At 45.9% G+C, this 27,840-nt stretch overlaps 2 protein-coding genes across 3 annotated transcripts; both read left to right on the forward strand.

The window, feature by feature from the left end:
* The first annotated feature begins 1,544 nt into the window (after positions 1–1,544).
* Positions 1,545–12,936, forward strand: LOC308591323 (trypsin-like). Of its 2 annotated transcripts, none has more exons than XM_081202057.1 (6): positions 1,545–1,765; positions 5,026–5,124; positions 7,167–7,326; positions 8,929–9,182; positions 10,749–10,885; positions 12,431–12,936. In XM_081202057.1, the coding sequence occupies exons 2-6, from the start codon at positions 5,070–5,072 to the stop codon at positions 12,581–12,583; spliced, it is 759 nt and encodes a 252-aa protein (XP_081058183.1). In that variant the 5' UTR covers positions 1,545–1,765; positions 5,026–5,069; the 3' UTR covers positions 12,584–12,936. The 2 variants fall into 2 exon arrangements, with proteins under 2 accessions (XP_081058183.1, XP_081058184.1); XM_081202058.1 differs by lacking the exon at positions 1,545–1,765 and adding an exon at positions 1,899–2,183.
* Positions 12,937–19,941: 7,005 nt separating this feature from the next.
* LOC308591542 (trypsin-like) lies at positions 19,942–27,840 on the forward strand (the record flags this gene model as incomplete). Its single annotated transcript, XM_081202310.1, has 5 exons — positions 19,942–19,981; positions 20,950–21,109; positions 24,400–24,878; positions 27,127–27,263; positions 27,688–27,840. 5 exons carry the CDS (start codon positions 19,942–19,944, stop codon positions 27,838–27,840), a joined length of 969 nt encoding a protein of 322 aa, XP_081058436.1.

Here is a 27,840-nt window from a genome sequence, read left to right on the forward strand (position 1 = left end):
TTGTGCTTTTACTATCTCCCTCTTAACAAACTCCCAGCCATCATGAACTCCCTTTCCTTTTAGTATTACTGTCCATGGGATCTCACCCAGCACTTCCCTAAGTTTTATGAAGTCGGCTTTCTTAAAGTCAAGAAATTGAGTCCTAGTATGCTTGGCTGCTCCTTTCCGCTGTATAGTAAACTTCAGAAGAGCATGATCACTCGCGCCTAATGATCCTTCAATGATGTTGTATGCATTCTGTTCCATAAATGGACTTTAAAACTTCTGTCTTCCACATAGCATTTTATTGACTTTCTGTGTGAGTTGATATGTTAGTTGCTACTTTTGGAGTGGGTGTCAGACTGGTCCTACAATTCTATAGACCCTGGGAGGACATCCCAGGGGCCATGGGAAGCATTTTATCTCCTTTTAACTCAAAGAAAGCTCTGATCTTGCAGAGGGAGATCAAATCTTGGATGATCCACAGGAAGTTTGTATCTATTTTAATGATAGCATCTCACAAACTGATGGATCTGTGCAGTCCTTTGAAGTGCTACCTGTGCAGAAATCTCATGAAGGCACATCACAGCTCCTGAGAGGATGTGTCTCTTTGGCTCCACCTTGAGCATCCATGAGGTAGGCATGGACATATTGAGGAATGACCTATGCTTGTAGACTTCATCATGCATAGGTTTTTCATGCAAACCCAGAGCAATCAGGACCAGAAAGCCAACGCATGTAGAGATCTTCATCCATTAGCTTTCCCCTGCAGATGTCCAGCCATAATACGCAGATATTGGGGATGGGAGTTGGGGAGCCATGTGGCCTCAAGGTCAGGGTTAGAGGTGCAGCCCCAAAGTCCCATCATGAAATTCACAGGTGAAGGAGTCCCATCATGAAATTCACAGGTGAAGGAGGCTTGAAGGTTACTGATGTTTGAATTATGGCAATTGATTGTCTTAAAATCATTCTTTAAGGCAGAGGAAGCCCATGTGGTGGCTTCCAAATGTTGGTGGACTCCAACTCCCATCATCCCAGACCCATCAATCATTTATTATAAAGTCACAGACCCACTAAGCACCCCAGACCACTGGCCATGCTGGCTGGCACTGATGGGAACTGGAGTTCAACAAGAGGGTTATGATTTGGAGATCACCCTGTTGGTTGTCTCTGCTTTCAAGATTTGGGAATGGTGTGTTTTAAAACTGAATATGTTTATTGTTTTATGGAGGCTGGCTATACACTGCTTTGAGGGTCAGAGAGGACATGGACAGTAGCCTAGAAAATAGATGTTGTGAATAAATGTGTAAAATGAATGAATGAATGAATGCACACATAAATAACAGCGCCGACATAATATACTGCTCGAGGGCAACCACCTCACCTCGTCTCATGGGAGGGCCGGCTCTGCTTCAGGTAGTGTGGGGCAAGCCCATCTTTGGCTGATGCTACAGGGCAAGTGATTCAGACAACTTGCTCAAGGGAGAACAGGTGTCCGGTGGTGAGCAGAGAAAGGCTGTGTGATTCAACCCTCAACACAGGCGATTTCTGAGGGCATCTTCTTCTTCCTCCTCCTCTAACAATCACCTGTTATATCATCGGGAAGTCTGCATTAATCTGAACAATGGATTTGGTCCTAGTCACTCGGCTATGAAAGAGCAAGGCGGGGGTGTTAACAAACACTTCCTGAAAAGCCAAAGCCCGGTAAATCCAGGGCAGGACTAGTTGAAATAAAAGCCAAGAAGGGCCTGAGAGACAGTGTCTTGGATTCCGGCAGCCTTTGGGGGTAAGACATCTCTATGCTTCTATGGCTTTCTGTTTTCAAGGTCTGAAAACCACCTTAGGTGTATTGTTTTCTGGGTAGTGCATTTTCTCTGGGACATCTCTTTAAGGTTCTCCTCTGGAGGCAGTGGGAGTTAGCTGACAGGAGATCTCTGTCTTGATAGCCAACACCCTGATTTATTTGTTTCCTTATCTGAAATATCTGCAACTTGGTGAATCTGAACAGATCTGGGCAGGCTGTACAAATTCCTCTGGATGCAGCCTGCAGTCAAGGAGCGTCTCCCCAGCATAACCTCTCAGCGAGGAGCTGCCTGCTGTTGACTCAAATTGATACGTTTTTCTGCTTTCTTGCTGGAGTCTGCAAACCATAGATATATCTCTAGGCTGTCTACTCAACAGCTTTCTGTGCAGGATTTGAAAAGGTTTGTTATGTTGCATGATAAGAATGGCACAGACTGAGTCACTCCGGAGTGATTTATATTGTTTCTTTGTTCTGCTTGTTGCCCTGCAAGAACTATTGATTGATTAGATCTAGATCCTGGCATCTTTATTTGCTCGCTTTCTAGAGGGCATCTGCATGGTGCAGTAATCAGAACATCCTCCTCTCATGTTTTCTCTGTTCAGTTTCTTTTCTTTTTAAACCCAGAACACAGAAAATCTGACAGCAGCAGAATTTGCTCAGGTGGAGATGACATACCCTCTAAGTGTCCCCATTTTTCAGGGACAGTTCAAGAATTACAAAAGCCACCCCGGGTTCTGATTTGATCCTTGTTGTTGTTGTTTAGTTGTTTAGTCGTGTCCGACTCTTCGTGACCCCATGGACCAGAGCACTGGATTTGATCCTGGAATGTCCCTAATTTCTCTGACAATGTTGCTGCCACCAACCTTGGGGAGGAGGGTGAGCTGATACTTGCCCTGAGTGGCAGCTGAGAGGAAGCATCCTGTTGCCTCTCCATGGCCTTTCCATGGCCACTGCTGGTGACTTCCTCCCTTGAACAGTTCTTAGTGCAGGGGTTGGCAACCTGTGGCCCATAGGCCACAAATGGCCCATGGGGGTCATTTAAACGTCCCACAAGCTGCCCCTGAACCGAGCTGCCCACTTGACGAGTCCCCATGGGCTGTGCTAAACCAGCACAGTGTGGAGCAGGGACTCGCTTCCATGGCGCCGGGATTCGCACCTGTGCAGACGCAGATGCCAGAAATCATGTCTGCGCATATGCGATCGGGCCCATGGAGTGATCTCTATGGGAATGAACTGGCCCAGGCGAGGTAAACCTTGCTGGTTCCTGTCGTAGTGGTTGAGGAGGAAGAGGAGAGGCTGTGGCCACCAAGAACCAGCCCTGCATGATGCGCTGGTTCTGAGCGGCAAATCGTTTCCAGATCACATTGACATTTATATAGTGTTTTTTTCACTCTATAAGACGCACCAGACCACAAGACGCACCTAGTTTTTGGAGGAGGAAAACAAGAAAAAAAATATTCTGAATCTCAGAAGCCAGAACAGCAAGAGGGATCGCTGCGCAGTGAAAGCAGCAGTCCCTCTTGCTGTTCTGGCTTCTGGGATAGCTGCGCAGCCTGCATTCGCTCCATAAGATGCACACACATTTCCCCTTACTTTTTAGGAGGGAAAAAGTGAGTCTTATAGAGCAAAAAATACAGTATATCTATATTCAGTCCCTAAATTGAAGTGTGTATGTGCTTGCTTCCAGACAGGTTTATATTGTGGGATCAGTGTTCCTTATGCATGCAAGTTGTTGTGGTTTTTTTATTGTAGGGTCCACATGCCATCTTTGACACCAGAATGCCAGAATCCCCTTTAATCTGGATGTACCCTTTTGGATTGGGGAACCCACCCCCCCTTTTTAAAAAACACCTCTTGCCAGCAGCCTGTTTCAAAAATCTGAATGACCCATTTACAGCATTAAGCCTGGAAGCACCTTGTGTGCTTACAGAGAGTGGGGCTCATGATCAGGAATGCAGTGATGGGGAAGAGAGTATTTAATCCTTTCCCCCTCCACGGTGTGATCCTAATGAAAATTCACCCTGACAACTAAAGCTGGGGAGAGGCGAACTGCCCTCTTGGTTACAACAGGTTGTTATTTGGATTCCGGAAGTGTGGAAGCTGAGTTGCTAATCCACAACCCTCTTATAGCAGAACAGCCATGATTGGGGACTGGCAAATCACTCAAGTCTGGAAGCAATCTTGGAAAAGATCAGATATAACTACCCAAGTGGCTGGAGATGGACTTCAAGCCAATTACTAACTCCACTGTCCTACTCATTGTTCAGAATGAAGTGGTAAAATCTGAATGGTACTGTTTCAGAGTGCAGGGGTCTCTCTGTGTGTGAGTGAGATACTTTTGAATGCTCCTCCGCATAAGAATTTTTCTACCTATAGTAATCTAGCACAACAGGGAGAAGTGGCTGCATTTAACCTTTCTCTGTGATGTCCTAGTTTACCATGCAGGGAATATAAGGAGCATTTATGTGCAGGAACAATTGAAAACAGGACCTCCTACCTGTGATATAAAATGGCAGAGTCTGTCATCCTTCCATGTCAGTCTACTGGTCCAAAATATAGCAGCCAGGTAACTGGCTGGGGTTCCATTTAGATGACACTAAACCCCCGTTTTATTTTAAAACACCTGCCTTGGTTGGCCAGTTTGTTTTCAGGCCCAATTTAAGTTGCTCACATTAGTGCTTAATGCCCTAAGTAAGCCAGGGCAGACGGAGCCTTCTGGGTTGCTCCACTGCTCTCAGAAGCTTATGGGGTGGGGTGGTCCAGGAGGTGGCCTTCTCTGTGGCAGCCCCTATGTTGTGGAATTCCCTCCCCACAGAGGTGCGTCTGGCTTCTTCACTCTGCAGCTTTCAGTAAATGCTAAAGGTGCACCTCTTTCCTCTAACCTTGGGCACCTGGTTAATTTTTATGACCCAACCTATTTTTTTGTGGTTGCGCTTTTTAGAATTGTATGTTTTAAAAACTGTTTTCATGTTGCATTTCCAATTGTTGTAACCCATGCTGGGAACTTAGGGTGAAGGGCCAGTAATTAACAACAACAACAACACCTCGTTCTGTGTAAGGGGCAGAATGGCTCTCAGTTATTTTGATTCCCATCTCACATTTGTGGAGTTGTGGTGAAAAGAAGCGGATTTTTGGAGGCTCTCTGCTATCTTCAACCGTCCTCCTTTCTCCCATTGCTTTCTCCGTGTCTCTGGAACTCCTAGAACAATGGAATGATTGCATTATTATCTCCTCTCTTACAGGACAGCTTATTCCTGGAAAGAATTGCATCCCACCCCCAACCACCATGTCGTCTCATTTACTGGAATTGCTGACTGCCATTTTGTTCTTGGTGTCTCCTGGTAAGATCTGTAGGGCAGGCAAAATAAGTGTGTGATGCTGTTGTTGTTATTGTATTTTTAGGTGTGGTAAATATGTTTGAGAGTGTACGGCACAGGATGCATCTAGTGGTTGAAAAACACATGGAAACATTTAAAAGCTGTTTGGTGTTTTTGGCCAACCACTGAGGTTAGATCAATAGATCCATGAGGGCAGGGAATAGTGACAGCAGCATTGAGGGCCAGGAAAGTAGCACTGATTTAGACATTCTTTTCCAGCAGAATGTGGTTTTGGAATCCTGAGGTAGGAGGGTGGCCTGTACCATTTTAGACTACAGGAGGGTGATATTAAGAGCAAGCCCAACAGGGAGTGGACTTTTTTCTCCCCGAAAGTTTTACTTTTAATATTTTTGATGTGGTAATGTGAAGAACTGATCTTAAGACTGGACTAAAAATGAGAAACTGAGGGAAACCAAAATTGGCAGATATTTCCATCTTTAACAGCAACATGGTTTCCCAGTATTGCTGCAGATGTGGCCTCTTCTTCCTTCAATTGCCATCACAAGGCTACCCAAGAACCATTATGTTTTGAGGAAAGGAGAGATCTAGCTTTCATAAAGGCTACCCCCAGTTGCTTGTCTTATTTCTTTTAATTCATGCTTTTTGTCTCAATATTTTTATGTAATCCACCTTGTGAGGTTAGTCAGAAAAGCAGGATGCAAATATCTTAAATATTTAGCTAATAAATGTCTCTTTCAGAAGTTGAACATATGAGCCAAAATTCCCTCTGCCCCAGATTGAACTTTGCCTCCTCCATCAAACCCCAATATATATGTTTCTTTTTCTAGTATTGCAACTCGTATCTCCTAAAAACATAACTTGTGAAGCAGGCCTTGGTCATGCACCTATTCCTCACAAAAGTGTAACTTAGGGGGTGTTCACAAATTACATTTGACTAGTGTACCGTCTGTGTGCATGTATACATGAATTTCCCAGACATAGCCAGCAGTCAGCCATCGGAAGCAGTGTCCAGGCAGAAATCACTGGAATGTCTGGGAAAATCGGGATGTTTGGCAACCCATGTTGGCAGTATTGCTTTTGATGATTTTCCTTAAAAAAAACTTAACAACTTTCATACCCCCTGCCCCCCCTCCAAATTCTGTCCGGATTTTCACTTTTTGAAATATGCTGATCCTAGCATACCCAAAAAGCGGAGATCTACATTAGCACAGTTATTCACGTGTCATATTCAACATGTTCAGCAAGTGTACCATCTGTGTGTCTGTGTGCATAATAGCTGAGCTGTACAAATCAGCTAGTGTATACTCTTTCATACAAATGCTTGTACATGTGCAGAGACAGCTTGTGGCCGCATTCTGTTCACCGTGTGAACAGTCCTATGATCACACAAAGTTGTTTGATTTGTCTAACTTATTTAACAACACTGAGGTTGCTGCTTGGTTGTAAGGAAACCTCTGAGCGGTTTACAAAAATATAAAACAAAGCATTGAAATGATTGATAAAAACAGGTATTTGAAAACATTCAGAAGATGATTAAAATCAACGGTACTTAAAAAAAACCACAAACGTGTAACTTCTACATGTCTGGATAAGCTTGCCTAAAGAAAAATGTTTTAGTCAGGCACTGGGAGGAGCACAGCGAAGGTGCCTGCCTGATATCAACAGGAAGGGAGTTCCAAAGATCTGTTTCCTACAAGTGTTGAATGCGTATTATATGTCACAGCAGCACTTGTAATAGTGCAAGTTCTGCAGACCAAAGTGACCAAGAAGGCATATATGGGATAAAACAATCCTACAAGTAAACAGGTCCCCAGCTGTTAAGTGCTTTATATACTAATAGTAATATACCCTCCAACATTTCTCCAACGAAAATAGGGGCATCCTAAGGAAAAGTGGAACATTCTGGGATCAAATCAGAAACTGGGATGGCTTCTCTAAATTGGGGACATCCATGGAAAATAGGGACACTTGGAGGTCAGTAGTAACCTATTGAGCTTCGTTTATGTGGCAAGATGGTAATGATTTGTGGTTTTATGTTCTTCCAGCTGCCACAGCAGATGAAAACCGGATAATTGGCGGGGGGCCTTGTCCGATCAATTCCCAGCCCTGGCAGGCCGCACTTTTTTCAGGCTTCAGACTGCACTGTGGAGGGACCCTGATCACCAACAGATGGGTGCTCACCGCTGCACACTGTAAAATGGGAGTGTAAGTGTACACGGGCAGGGAGAGGGCTGGGGGTTTGCGTGTGCCAGCGCACACATATGAAAAATACGCGTTTGTTTGTGGGCATGAGAGGCACTGTATTATTACACTCACTGTACATTTAAAGCACTATGCTACCTCTTCAGTCATGGTCCCCCCCCCCAAATAATTATGGGAGCTGTGGTTTGTTAAAGGCACTGAGAGTTGTTAAAGGTAAAGGGACCCCTGACCATTAGGTCCAGTTGTGGCCGACTCTGGGGTTGCGGCGCTCATCTCGCTTTATTGGCCAAGGGAGCCGGCGTACAGCTTCCAGCTCATGTGGCCAGCATGACTAAGCCACTTCTGGCTAACCAGAGCAGCGCACGGAAACGCCGTTTAGCTTCCTGCCAGAGTGGTACCTATTTATCTACTTGCACTTTGATGTGCTTTCGAACTGCTAGGTTGGCAGGAGCAAGGACCGAGCAACAGGAGCTCACCCATTGCAGGGATTCGAACCACAGACCTTCTATCGGCAAGTCCTAGGCTCTGTGGTTTAACCCACAGAGCCACCCGCGTCCCACCTGAGAGTTGTTAGGAGAGCCCTAAATTCCCCTCACAGAACTTCATTTTCCAGAGTAGTCTTAATCAATCCCTTTCCCCAGGGAACTTATCACATCTAATCTCAGGGGCATTGTTACAGTGGGGCCTCACCCCTGCTTTTTTTTTTAATGATTTTTTCCCCCAAACATTGTTTTACTTTGATTATAGGAAGACTGGGAACTGTACTGTTGCCTTTCCAGCCACCCACAGTCTTCATATTCCAGAGGCATTGATACAGACAAATTAGGATATGCAAATGTGTTGCAATCTTGTGACACAAGCCTTTAAGTACCTAGCAAGGCCCCTGCAAATCATATGCAAGCATGCGCCGACCCAGCTGAAGGCCACACATTACGAAACTTCAACGTGGAAGGCATTCCCACACAGCATTAATGTAAATCTCACGTATAGTCATTGTGAGTGATCTCACTCGGCAATGGAGTCTTGCTTCTGTTCTCAATCCTGGATAAGTGGCGTCCAGCACTGCACCCAAAAGACCTAATAATAATGGGCATTTGCGCAGTGCTTTTGAATGTTCGATGAGCTTTGCCTGCACTGTCTCACTGCAGTTCATACAAACCAAAAATAGGCCATCCAGAATCTGTTCAACTCCGACTCCTATCAGCTTCAGGAAGGATGGACAATGCTCAGGAATGATGGGAGTTGGAGTCTAGCAGTATCTGGAGGGTCACACAGCTTCCCCATCCCTCCTGTGAAAAAAATAGATATACTTGACCATCTCTTGAACTGTCCTGAGACCTGTGGGTATATGGCAGTATATAAATTTAAATCATCACCACCACCACCTCTTTTTTCACTGCCAGGTAGAGCTGCCAACTTTTCTAAAGGTGCTGCTCCTATTCTTTTAGCAGCAGTCTGGCATGCATGTTGGAAAACGTTGCACCTGCTGGACTTCTGCGATGCTGTTAAAAGTGCAGGATCAAGTCCAGTAAGAAAAACAAAGCAAAGCACTGTTGGCAGCACTCCTACCAGCCTAACTTGCCATTTATATTTATTTGCTCCTAGTCCTTTTCCTGTCCGCCTTGGGGAACATCACCTCAAACAACTGGACTGGTCTGAGCAGCTGAAACTAGCGTCAAAAGTCATTGTGCATCCGGGCTACAACTCTCAGACCAAGAACAACGATATCATGCTAGTCAAGTTGCTGACCCCGGTTTGCTTAAACAAAAAAGTCAACGTCATTGATTTGCCCACCAGCTGCCCTGTGCCCGGGACCCAATGCCACGTTTCAGGATGGGGTACCACGACAAGCCCACAAGGTATGTTGCCTTTTAAAGTGCGTCCTTTCAACCTAACATTTATTTCTTATTTTATTTCATGACATTTTATTCCCGCCCTTCCTCCCAAAGGAGCACAGGATGGCAAATTACAAAACAGTTAAAAACAAAGTAATAATACCCATTTTCCAAATCTTCACCCCTAAATACTTCCAACCAGTGGCGTAGTGTGGGTTGCCAGAGTCCGGAGCCACGCAGAGGGAGGGTTGCAGGGAGGGAAACTAATGGAGTACGCATGCGCATTCAACTGCCTAATGGTGTCCGCATCACCCAGGTGATTGCAGCTGCAGAGATAAGAAAAGAAGAGTCTTTGGTAAAATGTGTATATTTGTGAAAGTTGTGTACATTGGCAGAAATTTGTGCTAAAATGTTGATGAGTTTTCATGAGGAGTTTTTAAAAAAGATCGAAAGCCTATGTGGAAATGTGGAGAACTGAATTTAAGATTGAAAAAAATGAGAAACTGAGAGAAACCGAAATTAATAGATTGGTACTTCCCCACTTGCACCAAAGGCTACAATCCTTTACTCATTTCATTTGTTAGTCCCTACCCCTACCCCTACCCCTACCCCTACCCCTACCCCTATCCCTATCCCTATCCTTATCCTTATCCTTATCCCTATCCCTATCCCTATCCCTATCCCTATCCCTATCCCTATCCCTATCCCTACCCCTACCCCTACCCCTATCCCTATCCCTACCCCTACCCCTACCCCTACCCCTACCCCAAACCCACCATTTCTCTTATGGACGTCCTCTTCTGAAGGCATAAATAAGAACAGGACAGACATCACTAGGTGAATGAGATGGCTGTGATGACGGTCTGCATGCTTGAGGAATTTGTGGATTCTGATATGAATTAATCTGAACTGCAATCTCCAGTAAAGCCTGCAGACTGGAACGCAGATTTCATACTTCTCTGACTTTTGTGCTGCAGTTTCATCTTTTTTTAAAAAAAGAAAAAAAGCGTGTATGTATGTTAGGATAAAGTGCATTTAGAAATGCATACTTTGAGAAAAAAGGTGTTCAGAAATGCATAAGATGTCAGGTCCTGCATCTCCTTCCAGTCATTGGACCAAATGACCCCAAGTCCTAGTATAATAATAATAATAATAATAATAATAATAATAATAATAATTTATTATTTATACCCCGTCCATCTGGCTGGGCTTCCCCACCCACTCTGGGCAGCTTCCAAAAAAAATATTAAAATACTGTAATACATCAAACATTAAAAGCTTCCCTAAACAGGGCTGACTTCAGATGTCTTCTAAAAGTCTGGTAGTTGTTGTTCTCTTTGATATCTGGTGGGAGGGCGTTCCACAGGGAGGGCGCCACTACCGAGAAGGCCCTCTGCCTGGTTCCCTGTAACTTCGCTTCTCGCAGTGAGGGAACCGCCAGAAGGCCCTCGGTGCTGGACTTCAGTGTCTGGGTAGAACGATGGGGGTGGAGATGCTCCTATGAGAAGGAGCGGGGGATACTGCTCTGTCCCCACCCATTCTGTAATGTTTGACGCTCTCTCCAAACACTGTGTTGTTGTTGTTTTACAGCAAGCTTCCCCAGTGTTTTGCATTGTGCAAACGTCACCATTGTTGGTCAAGACGTCTGTCGGTCCATTTACCCTAATTATATCAATGAGAACATGGTTTGCGCTGGCGCTATGGAAGGAGGCACAGATGCTTGCCAGGTGAGTTGAATTGATTTCCACTAAGCCTGAGAATATTCCTGAGGACTAGGTGAATGCCAGTGGATAAACGTGTTTTCTGGAATCTTGTAGATTAGCACTCTTTAACCTTTTAAGACAATCCACCTTTAGCCTAATCAAGCATTTGAGGACCCAGTTCTTCAGGTTTTTAGATCTTATTGTGATAGCTCTGCTGTTGTGATCTGTCTTAGGTTAAGATCCAGTGTTGGGTCACATCCTACCAGTTGAAGACCTGTACTAGTCAGGAAGCTAAACAAGAACTTTATTGTTCCTCTTGAAGAAGAACAGAACGGCAGATAGAACTAAGTCCAGTGCCACCTAGTGATGAAGTTATATAATTACGCTTCCCATATAGCAGGAAACCAACTCTACAAGCCAAATGAGGCAGAGATGCAGTGAAACAAGAAATGAAACCACAGAGCAAATTGAATCAAGTGATAAAATTAACCACCAAAAGCAGTAAAACAAGAAACGGAACCATACGACAAACTGAATTAACCACCAGAATTAGCCACTGAAAGATAATTGCTTGGCGCTTCTGCGATTTCTCTCATTTATCTGGGCTTTTATCAGTGTCATCTTGGTGGTTAATTAAACCTGTGGTGTGATTTGGGTTTCCTGTTTCACTATAGCTCTGTTTGGTAGGGTTGAGCCACGAAGTTGGCCTCCCAAAAGGTGACATCACTCCTCCTCAATGAGCATTAGGACCAGTGAGGGGCTTGCCTTAGTGAGAAGGGGCATAGCCTAGAGGGGTGTGTGTGTATGTCCCAGTGAGAGTCCCAAGGGCCAGACAGAGAGTCACATTCAGCCTATGGGATGGAAATTCCTCACGCCCAGCGCAGTCTTCAAAACATCTTCTGTTCTAGATTCACCCTTGATATTTCTAACAAGCTGCTTGAGACGAAAGACAGAATGGTGTCCTCACCAATTCACATACAGAAACTGAACAAAGTGGCAGCTGAATCTTACTTCAATATTGCTGATAGGGTTGTAGGTAAGACTAGTCCTACTCTGAGTAGACCCATTGAAATGAACAAACATGTCTAAGTTAGAGCCATTCATTTTGATCAGGCATAGGCAAACACTACAACTCCCATCCCATCATGAGATGGGACCAGTGGTCAGGGATGATGGGAATTGTAGTCTCAAAACATCTGGAGGGCCGAGTTTGCCTATGCCTGATTTTGACAGATCTACTCAGAGTAAAACTTAGTTGTATACAACCCATAGTCCTCCACTACCCATGAGGATGGCAAGCCATATAGTACATGGAGCTTCTTTGTCTGCTGCACCTCAATACCACCCTCCAGCATTTGCCATCTGAGGCGGCTGTCCAAATCTGCCTAATAGTAGGACAGGCCCTGTCGCAACAATAAACACACACCACTAATTAGTTATAAGAAACTTTGAAGATCTGCCACAGGCCTTGTGCAAATCATTCTCCCTGAGCTTTATTTACCTCACAGGTGAACTGTCAGTGAAGGATCTGGAGAAGTGATTGTGCTTTGTTTTGTTTTTTTTCTGCAGGGGGATTCAGGCGGCCCCCTTGTCTGCAACGGGAAGCTGCAAGGGCTTGTATCCTGGGGCCCCCAGATTTGTGCACAACCTAGGAGGCCTGGCGTCTATGTGAATGTATGCAGATATGTGGACTGGATCCGAGAAACTATCCGCAATAACTGATGATCCTGTGGCAGTTGGAGCAAAGGAAGCTGCCTTATACCAAATTGGAGCACTGCTCCATCGAGTTCAGTACTGTTTACACTGACCAGAAGCAGCTCTCCATTGTTTTAAGGCAGAGGTCAATCCCACCCTTTCCTGGAGATCCCAGAGACTGAACCCACCACCAAGTGCTCTACCATTAAGCTACGGCTGCTCCTCCAGCCCTGAACAAACTCTGAAGTGAGGGGGGGAACACGCTTGATGTTTTGTTGTGGTCTTCACTAGACTCCCCTAAGTTGGTTTGCGGTGTTTGTGACACTTCTGTGGCGCTGTGTAAAAATGTACAATAATAAAACCTGGTCTTGACCACCAAATCTTCTGCTGCCCTCTGAAACCACCTCAAGCTGATGAATGCTTTTTGCTAAAGGGCCAAATTAGACACACCACCACCTTTTGTGCAATTAACAACAAATGCCTTCTGAAAGGTAAATTGCAGGTGTGGGGCCCCTAGTCTGAACGGGACCCTAGAATGCAGGTTGGGGGTAGGGATGGAGGAGAAATATGATTCCTGGCACATTTAAAAGCAAATTTATCTAATCTGCACTTTCCAGAACAAGATCTCAACTGAAATACAGCCATCTTTCAAAATCCAAAATTTTGCAATGCATTTCTACACATATACTAGTGTAAAGTGTACATATGTGTAAATGCATGTATTAGTGAAAATAACACATAGAAATGCATCGTGTAAGGGGAAATTGTTTGAAAAAAAATGTGTATTCTAGTAGGGTTGTCATATTTCAATCCAGACACTTTTTTTTTTTTTTTTTTGCCAAAGCTGTTGAACTATTTTTGCAAAATCTCAGGGGGGGGAATTGAAGTTTTTAACCTATTTTTAAAGGGAAAATTGCCAAAAAAAATCAACACCTCTGACTGGAAATTCTACCCAGACGCTATTTTTGATGGGCAGATCCCGGTTGCGTCTGGGAAATTCCAGACGTATGACAGTCCTAATTCAAGTCAAAACTGTCTGGGAAATTGTGTTTATTAGGAGAATTTCACACTAAAATGCTGACAAATTTTCATGCGTTTTTTAAATAAATCACAAATTGCTGCAGAAATGTGAAAAACTGAATTTAAGATGGGAAAGATAAGAAATGCAGACACACATAACTGGCAGATACCAGGTTTGAACCTTTACCCCCACCAGCAATTTATTTAAAAAAACACCCATTCACACAATTGCTAGGCTTTGGGTTTAGTTTGACTCTAACTCTCTCACAATAGCAGCTCTCAGTGATGTGACTCTTATTGTCTGAAATCCGGAACATCTCATTTTTAACGACAGGAAGACTTTTGATCAATCTATGCAAAAACTCTCACCTTTTTTGTTAGGGCACCCAAAATTCTCTATTTGAGATCCCCAGCTCCTTTACAGAACTACAGTTCCCAGAACCTCTTGGTGGGGGGAAAATGGCAGTTGGTCTCTAGCTAGATTTATCTGTTTGTTACATGTGCACATATACACAAACTCACAAGCCCTATTTATGAGTTCATAATAGGAATTACCTCAGGAAAGGAGAACCATTTTGGGCCTGAGGGCTGTGTTCTCTTCTGGGCAACATTCTAAGGACCGCACATTATTGTGGTGAGCGGCACCAGAAGCAAAGCAAGTAGAGTAATGAATGTAAATGTTGCCTTTGTAGTCTAGTTTCTACATGCTCAAAAACCACTCCCTATCAACCACCCAGACAAGCAAGAGGCATTATCAGAGTTCAAGGACATATTCCAGTCAGGCAAGAACACTCAGGGTGGGAAGCAGAGCTAGTATGTGGCCCCCAGGTCTGAGGTGTCCCACCCCTAACTTAAATAAGCAGACAAGAAAGGGGGAGCATGAACAATCACCCCCTGCCCTCAGCACTCTCCACATTTTCAAGGGCAACCGTGTGCAGCAGGGGAAGTCTGTACTTATGAATCATAGAATCATAGAGTTGGAAGAGACCACAAGGGCCATCGAGTCCAACCCCCTGCCAAGCAGGAAACACCATCAGAGCACTCCTGACATATGGTTGTCAAGCCTCTGCTTAAAGACCTCCAAAGAAGGAGACCCCACCACACTCCTTGGCAGCAAATTCCACTGTCGAAAAAGCTCTTACTGTCAGGAAGTTCTTCCTAATGTTTAGGTGGAATCTTCTTTCTTGTAGTTTGGATCCATTGCTCCGTGTCCGCTTCTCTGGAGCAGCAGAAAACAACCTTTCTCCCTCCTCTATGTGACATCCTTTTATATATTTGAACATGGCTATCAGATCACCCCTTAACCTCCTCTTCTCCAGGCTAAACATGCCCAGCTCCCTTAGCCGTTCCTCATAAGGCATCGTTTCCAGGCCTCTGACCATTTTGGTTGCCCTCCTCTTCCAGTTTGTCAGTGTCCTTCTTGAATTGTGGTGCCCAGAACTGGACACAGTACTCCAGGTGAGGTCTGACCAGAGCAGAATACAGTGGCACTATTATGGAGGCTCCTGTGTTTGGGAACCTACTATTATTATTATTAATAATAATAATAATAATAATAATAATAATAATAATTACTTGTATCCCACCCATCTGATTGGATTGCCCCCGCCACTCTGGGCAGCTTCCAACAGAATATAAAAAACACAGGATACACCAGACTTTAAAAGCTTCCTGATACAGGCTGCCTTCAGATGTCTATGGAAAGTCGTATAAATGGTTATCTGCTTGACATGTGATGAGAGGGCGTTCCACAGGGTGGGCGCCACTACCAAGAAGGCCCTCTGCCTGGTTCTCTGAAACATCACTTCCTGCAGTGAGGGAACCGCCAGAAGGCCCTCGGAGCTGGACCTCAGTGTCCGGGTTGAATGATGGGAGTGGAGACACTCCTTCAGGTATCCAGGGCCAAGGCCATTTAGGGCTTTAAAGATCAACACCAACACTTTTGTGCTCAGAACCGTTTCCTCCTTGGCCCCGTGGGCCCTGGAATCATGCACCGCTCAGAGGTTGGGGAGGAGTGCAACAATATCTTGTCATTGGGCTTCTTCTACAGCACAGTAAATCATAAAACATGCATTAATGATCCCCTGCAACAATGTCCCAGGTTGGAACACCCTGAATGACAACCCGGAAGTGTGAGATCACCCATAGCCGTGGGTGACCAACCACTCCTCTCCTCGCAAGAAGGAGAAGGGAGTGACTGGGACAATTGTTCCATGCATAAAGAAACTGTCACACAGTGTCCTAACACCAAGGAATTTGAACTTTAGCACCCAAATCATGAGTTTACACAAGCTCCAGGGCGAATCCAAAGTGGATGAGTCCCACAATTATTTATCACCTTAAGATCAGCCTTCGCAGACCTGGTGTGCTCCAGTTCCCATTAGCCCCAACTAGCACGCCTACAAAAGATGAGCTTGGAAATGTGTGGCTGCTGGTCCTGAGGCAGTATTGTTTTATTTATAACAATGCATGCAGAGAACAATGCAAGCAGAGACTCCTCCGGCAGGCAGCAAACACTCCTAGGTGGAATCTACACACATATAAAAAAACTTTGTGAAAATGCTTTATAAAAAAAAAAGTTTTGAAAAATACATTGAATTTGCCATAGCTCGCTTTCACCATCTAGTGTCACATTTGTATATTGCACCTTACAACACGCTAAAAACATTTTATTTGCAGCAGTATAGCTGAGTCCCTAAGCTGGATCAGATTCCTGGGATCTCAAGGAGCTTCCTCTTCAGTCAACTCTCAGCTCGCAACTCTCTGCAGGAGAATGTGTGCTCCTTTCCAACATTAACATCATTAAATTAACATTAAATGTTCATTAAATGAACATTAACAGCAGTTCATTAAACCCCTAGCTATTCATCACCTGGCCATTGATAGTAATCAAGATAGTCAAATGTAACAAGATCTTCTGATCTTTCCCTATAATGGGCATGGGGAACCTCTGGCCCACAGGACAAATGAGGACCACAAGACCATTTACCCCGCCACACCCACCTGTCACTCACCTGGTGCCATCTGATGTCAACGGTGTGTCTAGTGAAGCCACAGAGGCAAAGGAACCACTGGGAACCTTAGAGTGTGCACTGCGCAAATTTATGATGGAATGTCAGGTCTATGTGATGTCACATGATGCCATGTGACTGACCCCATCCTACATGTTTGGTAATCTCTGAGGGCCATGTTGCACATACCTGATTGCATTGCCCATACCTGCTTGCCAGCCTTTTTAAAACAAATAAGCAGACTGTATTAGAACGCAAAGAGAAATTAAACCATTATTAAGCACATTGATGCAAATACGCCTTCATCCTTTTGCCACTCCCTTCCTTCCTCACCCTCTGTAGCCTCACACCCACTGTTGGAATTTATTTAAATAAATAATGTGGTTCAGATTGTAAGATCCTCAAGGCAGGGACCTCGTCTTTCTTTGCCTCTGTAAAATGCCACGAACATAGTAATTATTTGAATCTTGGCACCAGCAGGCTTGGGCAGCACAGCAAGAGCCAAGCAGAGCCCTCTGTTTACACCTGCGCTCCTTTAAATAAGTGGCTGGGTCTGAGAGTGGCCAGTTTAGTTACCCTCAATGTCTCCTGAATAGCATGACTCCAGGATAACACAGGGAAATTCAAAAGGGCAAATCCCAGCTGCCTGGGGCTGATGCAGAGCATTTCTGTTGCCACTGCTCACAGACCTGTTTGCCCTCCACAAGCCTGGCACTGATTATTTATACAAGGGGTAGGGGACATTTTTCAGCCTGAGGTCCACCATTTCCCTCTGGGGAACCTCCCAGGGGCCACATTCCAGTAGCAGGCAGGGTCAGAGGCAAAAGTGGGCATGGAGCAATGGATTTAAATTTTACCAAAGTTCAGTATGTTCCTTTCTACACATGCGCATCCCTCTCTACCCTTCATCCAGGCAAGCATGAGTGATTATCGCAGTTCCAGGTTGCATTCTGCTTTGGTAAATGAGCAAAGTCAGTGGAAGGTGTGTTCTTGGGGGGTGCAGCTTGGGAGGGCCACGTTTGACCCCCATTGAACCTGAGGTCTCCTACCCCTGATTCATGCACACAACGCTTGGTGCAGCCCTACTGGACATGTCCGTGTGAATCCCATCTTCAATCACTTGTTCTCCATCACTTGGAATGCCATTGCTCAGAGTTGCCACCTGATCGGACGATAAAATAGCCAGACTCGCTCTTCTGCATTTAACTGCCGTGCAGTTTGAGGAGACCAGGAATGGAAGCTTCCAACCTTAATTTTCGTTGTGGGATGATGCCTGCCGCTCCATCCCTAGTCCCTGGTTCTTCCCAACACGCTTGGCAATTATTGGTTGTGCTCGACGTGAGGAAGAAGCAAATCAGCTGCTGCGTTTCCTCAACCGGTGCATGTTTGTAGCATGAGATCAGTGGCGTAATCCCACTTTGTGAGTTTGGCCAAGCAGCAGCGACACCCCAAATAAAAATGAGTCACTGTGCAGAATTTTCGAAACGAGCACAAGAGTTTTAATGATGGAGGGGGAGGTATCCCAGAGGTTCCACCAGCTGCTTGATGCCCTTGACCTGCACAGCTAGTTAAAAATCTAAGGAGTGTGTAGTTATGGAAGGAGGGACAGGCTGGGCTTCCAAACAGTGCAATGGGCATTGGGCAGTGAAAGGGGCGGGGAGGAAAGTGAAGCTCTGCTCTGAATGGTTGCTTCTCTAACCCATTGCATGAGATCAGCCCAAGAGAACCTCTCTCCCCATCATCTGTTACCTGTGGATTCTGCTTCTGACCATCACAGCCTTCCTCAAAGCAAAATCTCAAATTGGGACCTCAGGTGACTTGATGGGTTTACATCTTCTTTGAGCTGCTGTTTCAGGGTGGTGGTGGGCATTTTGAGTGGTGTGCTGGATCATGGCTGGGTGATCATGATTATGGGTGGGGTATTCAACGAAGTTTTGTTAAGTTTAGACCCATTGAAATGAATGAAGCTAGGTCCCTTAATTTCAGCAATGGAACTATTCCGAGCAAAACCTAGTTGAATACCACCTTTTGAAGTTCGTGGGGGCCCATAACAAATGTTGTGCATTTGCCTGAGAGAAGCCTTCAAACCTCTTGGTTCTTAGGTAGGCGTGGGGTGACGAGAGAGCAAGGGGATGGGTGGACCTTATCAAGCTATGTTTCTCTCCTTCCATTCTCCTTTTCCGGCCACTCCATTCCGTTCCCCCTCCCCAACTGTTAGTCAGCAGCCTGTGCCCACTGAGCATGCTCAGTCCTCACTAGGATTTCTTTAGTGTCTACCATCTTAGATTTCTTCCTCCTAAAGTTTTTTTGTTGTACTTCTGCAAAAACTGGAGTTGTCCCCCCCCCAACCTACTAATCTCTTCTTCTGTGCGTGGTGGGTGTGGGTGGGTGGGCACTGGTCATGCTTGTTGGGGCTGATGGGAGTTGTAGTTCAGCAACATCTGGAGGGCCAAAGATTCCCCACAACCAGGGTACATTTAAAAAATGGAAACAGGAGGAGTGCTATTCATTGTGTGTGTGTACCGTTGAATGAATAACAATATATGAAGGACTGCTTACGACATTCAAGACATTCAATACAGGATCTCAAAGCAGTTGTCTTATTACAAAAGAATTTCAGAAATAGACTTGAAAGAAAAGTTGCTGAATTACAACTTATTACTAAACTGAAAACTATGGAGAGACCTGGTCTGAATAGTGATATTGGATTCTTGTCTCATTACATATGCTAAAGCTATTTTTGGTCATCTGCATACTATCCCTTGCTTTTTCCTGCAGGACTAACTGCAGTCGTTAACAGTCGTCAACAGGTTTACCATTCCCATTGAGTCAATCACCCATCTCCCACTACCTTTCTGAGAAAAGCCCCACCCCACCCTCCCACTATATATAAGGGTCTGGTGACTTCTGTTTCAATGTATCTGAAGAAGTGTGCATGCACACGAAAGCTTATACCCAGAACAAACTTAGTTGATGTCTAAGGTGCTACTGGACAATTATTTTTTTAATTTATTTATTTTGTTTGCTTATGTACCGTATACTATGTGTTGTCGCTTAATGCAAGGCACTGGTGAGTTCATCACAGTGAAAATGCACCAGTTGGGCTAATTTGGCATTCCCACCGGTGCCTTTGAACCAAGCTGACCTCAACCCTCCCTGACCTGATGTGGAGCAGCAAAAATGGATGACCAGAGGTCAGGTGGAGGAGGGCATCTAGAGGGCACTACATTGGCCACCCCTTTTGTACAGCCTTGTTCCCAAGCTGGCAATGACAGTTCTCCTTCAATCCTTCAGAAAATTTCCAGCGTCTGTTGACCCAATAGCCTACTCTTGCTGCCTGTTCTGATGATAGGCATGGAGCTTCTAGCAATGGCTGTACTTCTGGTCGCAGCAGGTGAGATCATGCATATGGGAGTCAGACTTGAAGAGCAGATATGCTTGTTTATTTATTTTTGAAAACTATATACAGCCTTACTTCCAAAAGGAATTCAAGATAGGCAATACATGCTTCTCGGCTTGTGCATTCAGAGAGGGCAGGTGAACAGGAAGGGGGAGCAAAGAGGAGACTGGCTGTACCTTAATGGTAGAGCATTGGGTTTGCAATCAAAAGGTCCAAAGTTCAATCCCCGGCATCTTCAGGTAGTGTTGGGAGAGAACCTGGTTGGAAATCTTGGAGAATGGCTGTCAGTTAGTGTAGAGATGGTACTGAGCTAGACAGACCAATGGGAATGAGCCATAGCTCAACACCAGAATGTCTCCTTTGCATGCAGAAGGTCCCAGATTCATTCCCAAGCATAAGGCAGCTTCCTGTGTTCTTAAGCAACAGGGCCTAGGGGCCTCTAAAGATGGGCAATGCCTGCTCTCTTCCTGGCGAGTTGCTCTTAGCAAGTGCCCAACAATGCCATGCCACTGGTGCCGACCTGGACAAATGAGTACCATTTTTTATCAGTATCGCGGGTGGCTGGTGCCCTTTGGGACTGGTGGGACAGAAGGCAGGACGACCAACAGCGGGTGGTGCCAGAGCCAATGACAAACAGAGCCAACTAATTCTAGTTTTGACTCCATCCTCCCCCTGCTGAGTTATACAGGGCAACACTGAAACGCAGGGGGCGAGGGAGGCAAGCCAGGCAGGGCTAGCCCCTGGATCTGGCGCAAATAAGAAGACAGGCAGGCAGGGCTGGCTGAGGTTGGTGGAGAGTGTTGTGTTTGCCCTCATCCGTATTCTCCGCTCGGCTGGGAGGGTGGGTGGGTGTGTAGATGTGACCATGCCTTGCTGCAGCAGAGCTAGAAGAACATTATTTGCTTTCCTCCGTTCCCAACCCTTTGCTGTGATATCCCTGTCCATTTTTATTATTATTATAGTGGCTGCACAGAATGGACCAGGATTGCTCAGGGGTTTCCACTGCAACAAAAACTCTCAGCCCTGGACAGCAGCACTGTTTGATGGCGGGAAGTTCCACTGCACAGGGACTCTGATTAACAGCCAGTGGCTGCTCACCGCTGCTCAGTGCTTCACAAATCGGTATGTGTGACTGGGAGGCAGGGGCTGCATTTGTTGCGAAGGACAAGCTGGAGGCCTCTTATTGTGGAACTATGGCTCTGTCTGTGCTATACAGTCAAAGCTGCATCTTACCACTTTGCACCACCATAGCCAGGGCTGAACCAGGATGTTTTGCTGCCTGAAGCAAAACAGAAAACAGCCTCCACCACCACCACCACCACCGCCGCCATGTTCCCCTGCCACTGCCACTAATGACAATGACACCTCCACTCTGCCACCACTGCCTCCGCCACCTGAGGTGGCCCAAGGAAGCCCCAGTATGCTGAAGGTGGCAAGGGAGAAAAAAGAGGGCCGACAAGGAGGCCAGTTGCGGGATGGGCAGTGGTGGAAGAAGAGGCAGGGATGGATGAGTCGTCACTAGTGGTGGAGAATGAGGAAGAGTCAGTGGCAGCAGGTGACAAGCACAGGAGGCAGTGAGCACCATCGTCCTCGTGGGCCCGGATCTGCCATCCTTCTCAACTGTCCCGAGCCTGCTGCCTGAGGCAGCTGCCTCACTGAGCATCATGGGGTGGACAGCCCTGGTCATAGCTCCCTCCAAAGAAACTGGGGAACTGTTCACCCACTCTGAGAATTGCAGCTCTCTTGGGGGAATAGGGGCCTCCTACGTGGGTGGCACTGTGGGTTAAACCACAGAGCCTACGACTTGCCGATCAGAAAGTCGGCGGTTCGAATCCCTGCAACAGGGTGAGCTCCCATTGCCCGGTCCCTGCTCCTACCCACCTAGCAGTTTGAAAGCACATCAAAGTGCAAGTAGATAAATAGGTACCACTCCGGCGGGAAGGTAAACGGCGTTTCCGTGCTCTGCTCTGGCTCGCCAGAAGGGGCTTAGTCATGCTGGCCACATGACCTGGAAGCTGTACGCCGGCTCCCTCGGCCAATAAAGCAAGATGAGCGCCGCAACCCCAGAGTCAGCCACAACTGGCCCTAATGGTCACGGGTCCCTTTACCTTTACCAGCTCTCAGCACCATCAAGGAACGAGGCTTCCCAGGATTCGTTTGGGGGAAGCAATGGCTGCTTCAAGCTGTATCACTGAGCTTCAAATGTATAGTGCAGATGGGGCCGTCAGTAAAGAAGGGGAGCTTGGCAGGTCCTGGTCTTGAGAATTAAGGAGAGCCCGAGAAATTCTGCTATTCAGAGATTCAGAACTGCCCTAACTGAGAGAGGGAAGGGTAGATATTGAGGGGGGGAGGACCTCAGTTATGGGGGCCAAAAGCAGCTCTTCAGACCTCTCTGCCCAGCTCTTGGGCATCTCCCTAGGCCACACCCCCTCTGCCAAGGACACACCCCTCACCAGCCCTGCTCCACACCCTCCTTGCATGCCTTTGCCTGGCTGGAATGTGTCCCTGAACTGTGATGTTGCCTCTTGCTTGTCTGGATGCAGGATGGGGAGAGGAGTGCATCTAGCTTTTGTGTGGCTGGAATGCAACCAAGTCTACAAAGGTTAGATCCAGGGCTTTTTACCCAGCCAAAGTTGTTGAGCTTTTTTGAGAAGAGCTCACCCTGGAGAGTAAATGACACTCTTGGGGATCCCCATGTGTGCCTTTCAGAGGTGAGGTGTCTTCAGTGGGTTTGCATTGGTGGCTGCTCTTGATAGAACCTTGTTTCCCCCTGAATACCCCAGGCATTGAGCCAGTCTTGGGATGCCCAGTAAAGAGTCACATCATTGGCCCACCTAGTTCACTATTGTCTACACCGACTGGCAGCAGCTCTCCAGGGTTCCAGCAGCAAATTTCTCCCATCCCTACCTGGGGATGCTGTGGATTGAACCTGGTACCATCTACATGCGAAGCCAATGCTCTTCCATTGAGCTCTTGTGCATCACTATACTACAAAAAGGCTTCTCCTGCTCAATGCCTTTATGTCAGGCTGCTGTTCAAAGGTGTGCAGGAGCAGGATGGGGAGCAAATTTGGCCACCCTGCTTCAGAATGCCCTTTGAAGTGCCATGAAGCCCTTTGGGGAAAATTTTTATTGGCGTGCCAAGAAGTTGTTTGCCTTGACTTGTCATTAATCACAAACAACTTGGGAGATTCCAGCTCACTGTCCTCTGGCTCAACTTAGCTCTTACACAATTTTCCAATGGCAAACAGCCACGTTCTTCCCATGTCAGCTTTCCCCCAAAGTTGTGCTCTCCAGATGTTCCTGGAGTACAACTCCCACCAACCCCTGACCATTGGCCATGCTGATTGGGGCTATGGATGTAAAAAGGCATAATTGTTCATTCTTCCCTATATTAGCCCTGTTTCTGTTTAAGGCAGTTTGTCTGTTATTCAGCTTGCTGTCCACGGTGGCAAAACTACCTAACTTGTGTAATTTATTACGTAAGTTGCATTGCCATTGTATTATGCACCAATGAGGTGCAATGCAAATGGAAAGTGGGGTGTTTGTAATCAATTAAATAATTGTTTGTAGGCTCAAAGCAACCGCAAAAATGAATATTGGCAATTTCCCCTCCCATTTCCGTTTTCATCAGAAACCTCTGACATCCCTATCTGGGGTTGATGGAAGTTGTAGCCCAACAACATATGGAGGGCACCAGCTTGGAGAAGGCTGCCAAAGGCGAAATCCAGAGTGGCCACTTACATGACCTTAGAAGGGGAGCAGACCAATTCATGGCGTGTTTAGAGGCAGACTTTAATCCTGGGGAAAGGAATAGATATATCTGAACCAAATGTAGCGAGCGCAGCCTTGTGCTATAAAACAAGGATGGGGAGTAATTTTCAGCCTGAGCGCCACATTCCTTTCTGGGCAATCATCCGTGGGCCACATGTCAGTGGTTGGTGAGAGCCAGGAGCAGCACAGTCATTCAGTGGGGTGAGGCTGCCATCACCTCCACCAGCAGTGGAGAAGTGCTGGAATCAGCACTGATTTTAGAAGAGATCCTGGCAATCTCTGGTGAGATCCTGGCCGAAATCGCCCAATATATTGTGGGGTGTGCAAGGTCTCTCGTGTGATTTTGTCCGAGATCTCTCCCTGAAATCCCTGGAATCTCGCCCGAAATTGGCACCGGTGCCTGTGATGCTTCTCTGCTAATGGTGGAGGTGGCAGAATGTACAGTGAAGGTGGAAGCAGGAGCAGGCATGGTACTTTGGTGGTGGGGGCGGCAGCAGTGGCAGCAGCAGGGCAGGACTTCCTGTTTCGCCAAGCAGTGCAAGGGTATGTGCTGGCCCTGGTGAGACAAGAGGCAAAAGTGGTCAGGGAAATGGAGTTTTTATATATACTGACACTGAAGGCTAACTGTCCTTCATCCAGGCAAGCCAAAAGCCTTATCAGCATTCAGAACACATTCCAGCCATGCCAAAGCACTCAAGAGGGTACAAAGCAGGGGGAGTGGCCTGGGAAGATGGGCGTGGCTGGAGAGAGGGTGTGGTCTAGGGAGACTCCCAAGGGCCAGAGAGAGAGACCTGGAGGGCCACATACCTGCTCCAATGCCTTTGGGTGCCTCTTTGTCCTTTACACCTGCTTCTTGTACCACAGTTTCTTCTATGTGGCTCTTGGAGAAAACAGCCTGCTGAGCTCTGAAGGGACAGAGCAGCTGAAGATCGGAATCAAGGCAATCCGTCACCCCTTTTACAACAGCTTCAACAAGGATAACGACATCATGTTGGTCAAACTCCTGACCCCCATCAGGTTGACTGACAGCGTCCGGCCACTTGCCTTGCCCAGCAGCTGTGTTGATCCTGGCAGCTACTGTGTCGTCGCTGGATGGGGCACCCCCATTCTGCAGAAAGGTAATGGGGGTGGGGGTGGGGAGCTGGAAGGAACCTAGGATGTGAACAGGGATGGGGGAGAACTCTGACTCAATTTGCTCTTAAGGGCGGACCTACCTGATTCAGATTTTCTGAAACAGCACACAAACCAAAACGTGGCCGTCTTTTGCAATTCTCTGAATTTTGCAATACGGTTCTTCAGCCAAGTAAATGGGTGCAAAAATGTGTATATTAGGAGAAAGTCTGCATGAAAATGCAGATATTAGGGGAAATAGCACACAAAAATGCATTGCATAATGGGAGTTTATTTTGTAAAAATGTGTACATTTGGCAAAATTGCATACAAAATGTGCTCATTAGGAAAAAATGTGTACTAAAATTGTGGTGGGGTTGAATCCCCATTGCTGATGAAGTGGGAGAAGCCTCTATCACTGCACTTTCTTATCTTCCAAGTTCTACTGATCACCATTTTCCTGATGCACTATGTGGCAGAATTAACATCCTTCTTATTCATTTTTTATTTGAAAACTTAAGAAGGAACAGAAAAAGAGAAAAAGTCAAATAAAATTAAAGAAGAAAGAGATGATGATGACGACGACGACAATGTACAAACAATACTAGACCATGATCAGTTCACATTGTGGACACAGTGAGCATCAGTATAGGTATCTTAAATTAAACATATAATTTAATATAAGCCATCCAGATGTCCTGATAGGTAGCCACACATCACTGATGCCCTGGGCTTTTTTTCAGAGGGAACTTGCTGAAACTCAGTTTTGGCACCTCTTGGGTGGGTTCCGGAACCTCTCAAGTGAGTTCTGGCACAGGTGTGTGTCATTGCGATTATAAGAAAAAGAGGGAGGCGTTCATGGTGAGTTCCTCTAGAAAAGTTTCTAGAAAAATAGCACTGCTGATGCCTGTATGCAATATGGTCACATGCAGCCAGGACAGTGAGGGTACTCAGACCGTTGTGCAATAGACAGTGGGTATGTATTATTCCAGGTATCAAATATAAGTTTATTAGTCATCATAAGGTCTCACGAAAACCCCACTTGTTTTACTACTATTAATCCCCATACTACAGGGATACAGTTTGAAAGTACATGAACACCCGCAAATTTCAAGGATTTTGCCAATACTAAATTGATGTGACTAACAACTTCAGACCAAAAGGAAAATATATCACTGTACAAACCCATTCCATATGCATCAAATAGACATTCCCAGCTTTACATCTCGTACTTTAAACAGTGCCCTCTTATACTTGAAATATTCATCCTTGCCGCATCAATCTCAAATTTCAGGTCCAAGGAAATATTTTGTACAGATCCTATAGCAATTTCCCATTGTTTAGGCTGTATAATGTCTTATAATTCCCTGTTCCTCACTTCTCTAAGTTCCTCAACTTCTACTTTGCCAAAATCCATTAAGCATCTATAAACAGCAGTTATAGGTTAGGTTTTCTGTAAGGATTAATGTCCTAACACTCCCTAGCTGGCTGAGAAAGAGGGTGCAGGAGTCTGACATTGGCCCCAGAGCAGAAGGTCATGAAAATGGGCAGTAGTGACAGTGACTGAAGGCATTTAGCTTGAGGTCTACAGGTGTCAGAGGATTCAAATGGAAATGGAAATGGGAGCAGAAATGGCCAATGTTTGCTGAGTCATCCCACGTTCAGCCAAAAACTCAATCCAACAAATACAATCGGTATTTGCTGCTGTAGTTGTTTTCAGTCCACAAATGACACACAATTGATTACTTCCCCCTTACATTTGCATTGTGTTTCCTTTGCATTGAAATGAATGGTGTGGAATACCGTGATAAAAACATGATTAATTATGGATTGTCTCCAATGCTAGTCCTGCTCAGAGGAGACCCACTAAATTTAAGGGATATAATGAAGGACCATTGATTTCAAGGGGTCTACTCTGAGTGAAACTTAGTTGGATTCGGACCTGTGTAGTTTATTCCATGAAATTCTGCTGCAGTGAACACTGAGATGAATAACTCTTTTTTTTGTTGGAAGCTGCATTGCAGTGGAATGGAAACAGCGCTGCATGTGACTAGGCATGGGTTTGGAGTGGAAAACGATGCCTTCTTACACCTAGGAACCCGCCACAAACTCTGTGTGAATCAGCCCCATGAGAAAAGGCGAAAGTGTGTTGGCAGGGGTGGGGAATCCAGCAAATAATTAGAGAGTGAGCTTTTCTTGCAGCATGTTAAATACCTACTTCATCCATTCCTCTCTCCCTTACCCTTGCCCCATTAGAGTACCCACCAGACATCCTCTACTGTGGAAATATCACCACCCTGACTGACCAGGAATGTTTGGCTGCCTATCCTGCTGTCCACTTGGGCCACATGCTATGTGCCACTGTCAAGACGGGTGGATCAGATTCCTGCCAGGTGAGCATGGCCATTCCTACCACTCTCTCCCAGCCATAAAACACCACTGCCACCCTAATGTTTGTGTCTCCTGATTTATTCCTAGAGTCTTTGATACTTACTTGCACATGGCTGATGACAGGAAGCATGGAGCCTAGGGCTGTTTACACAAAAATACTTTTAAAACACATGGCTTCTGCCAAAGAATCCTGGAAACTGTAGTTTCCCCCTCAAAAACCAACAGTTTCCAGCAATCTTAAACTACAGTTCCCAGGATTTCCCAGGATCATGGGTGATGAAATTAAGATCTGGCCTCCACCCCTGAAATGAGAGGTGAGGCGATCCTTTAGTCGCTGCAGGTCCCGGGCTTTATATCCCAGTACCGCCACCTTGAATTGATGGATTTTTTTTACTCCATAACAGCATTTCTTCATTGCCTCCGCAGGGAGACCCTGGCTCACCCCTCGTCTGTCGTAACACACTGCAAGGCATCACATCCTGGGGCTTTGAAAAATGCTCTCAGGTAGAAAGCCCCAGCGTCTTTGTCAAGGTCTGCAACTACGTTAATTGGCTGCAGGAGACGATGGCTTTGGCTTAA

Source organism: Podarcis bocagei (genome assembly GCF_964188305.1).
Source record: "Podarcis bocagei genome assembly, chromosome: 7".
In the NCBI taxonomy this organism is placed as follows: Eukaryota; Metazoa; Chordata; class Lepidosauria; order Squamata; family Lacertidae; genus Podarcis; species Podarcis bocagei.

What these genes read in the sequence shown, in the direction of transcription:
- LOC308591323 (XM_081202057.1), top strand. Translation starts at nt 5,070, where the DNA reads ATGTCGTCTCATTTACTGGAATTGCTGACTGCCATTTTGTTCTTGGTG. An exon ending in TTTGTTCTTGGTGTCTCCTG is followed by an intron (nt 5,125 to 7,166) that starts GTAAGATCTGTA and finishes ATGTTCTTCCAG; the next exon opens with CTGCCACAGCAGATGAAAAC. An exon ending in GCACACTGTAAAATGGGAGT is followed by an intron (nt 7,327 to 8,928) that starts GTAAGTGTACAC and finishes ATTTGCTCCTAG; the next exon opens with TCCTTTTCCTGTCCGCCTTG.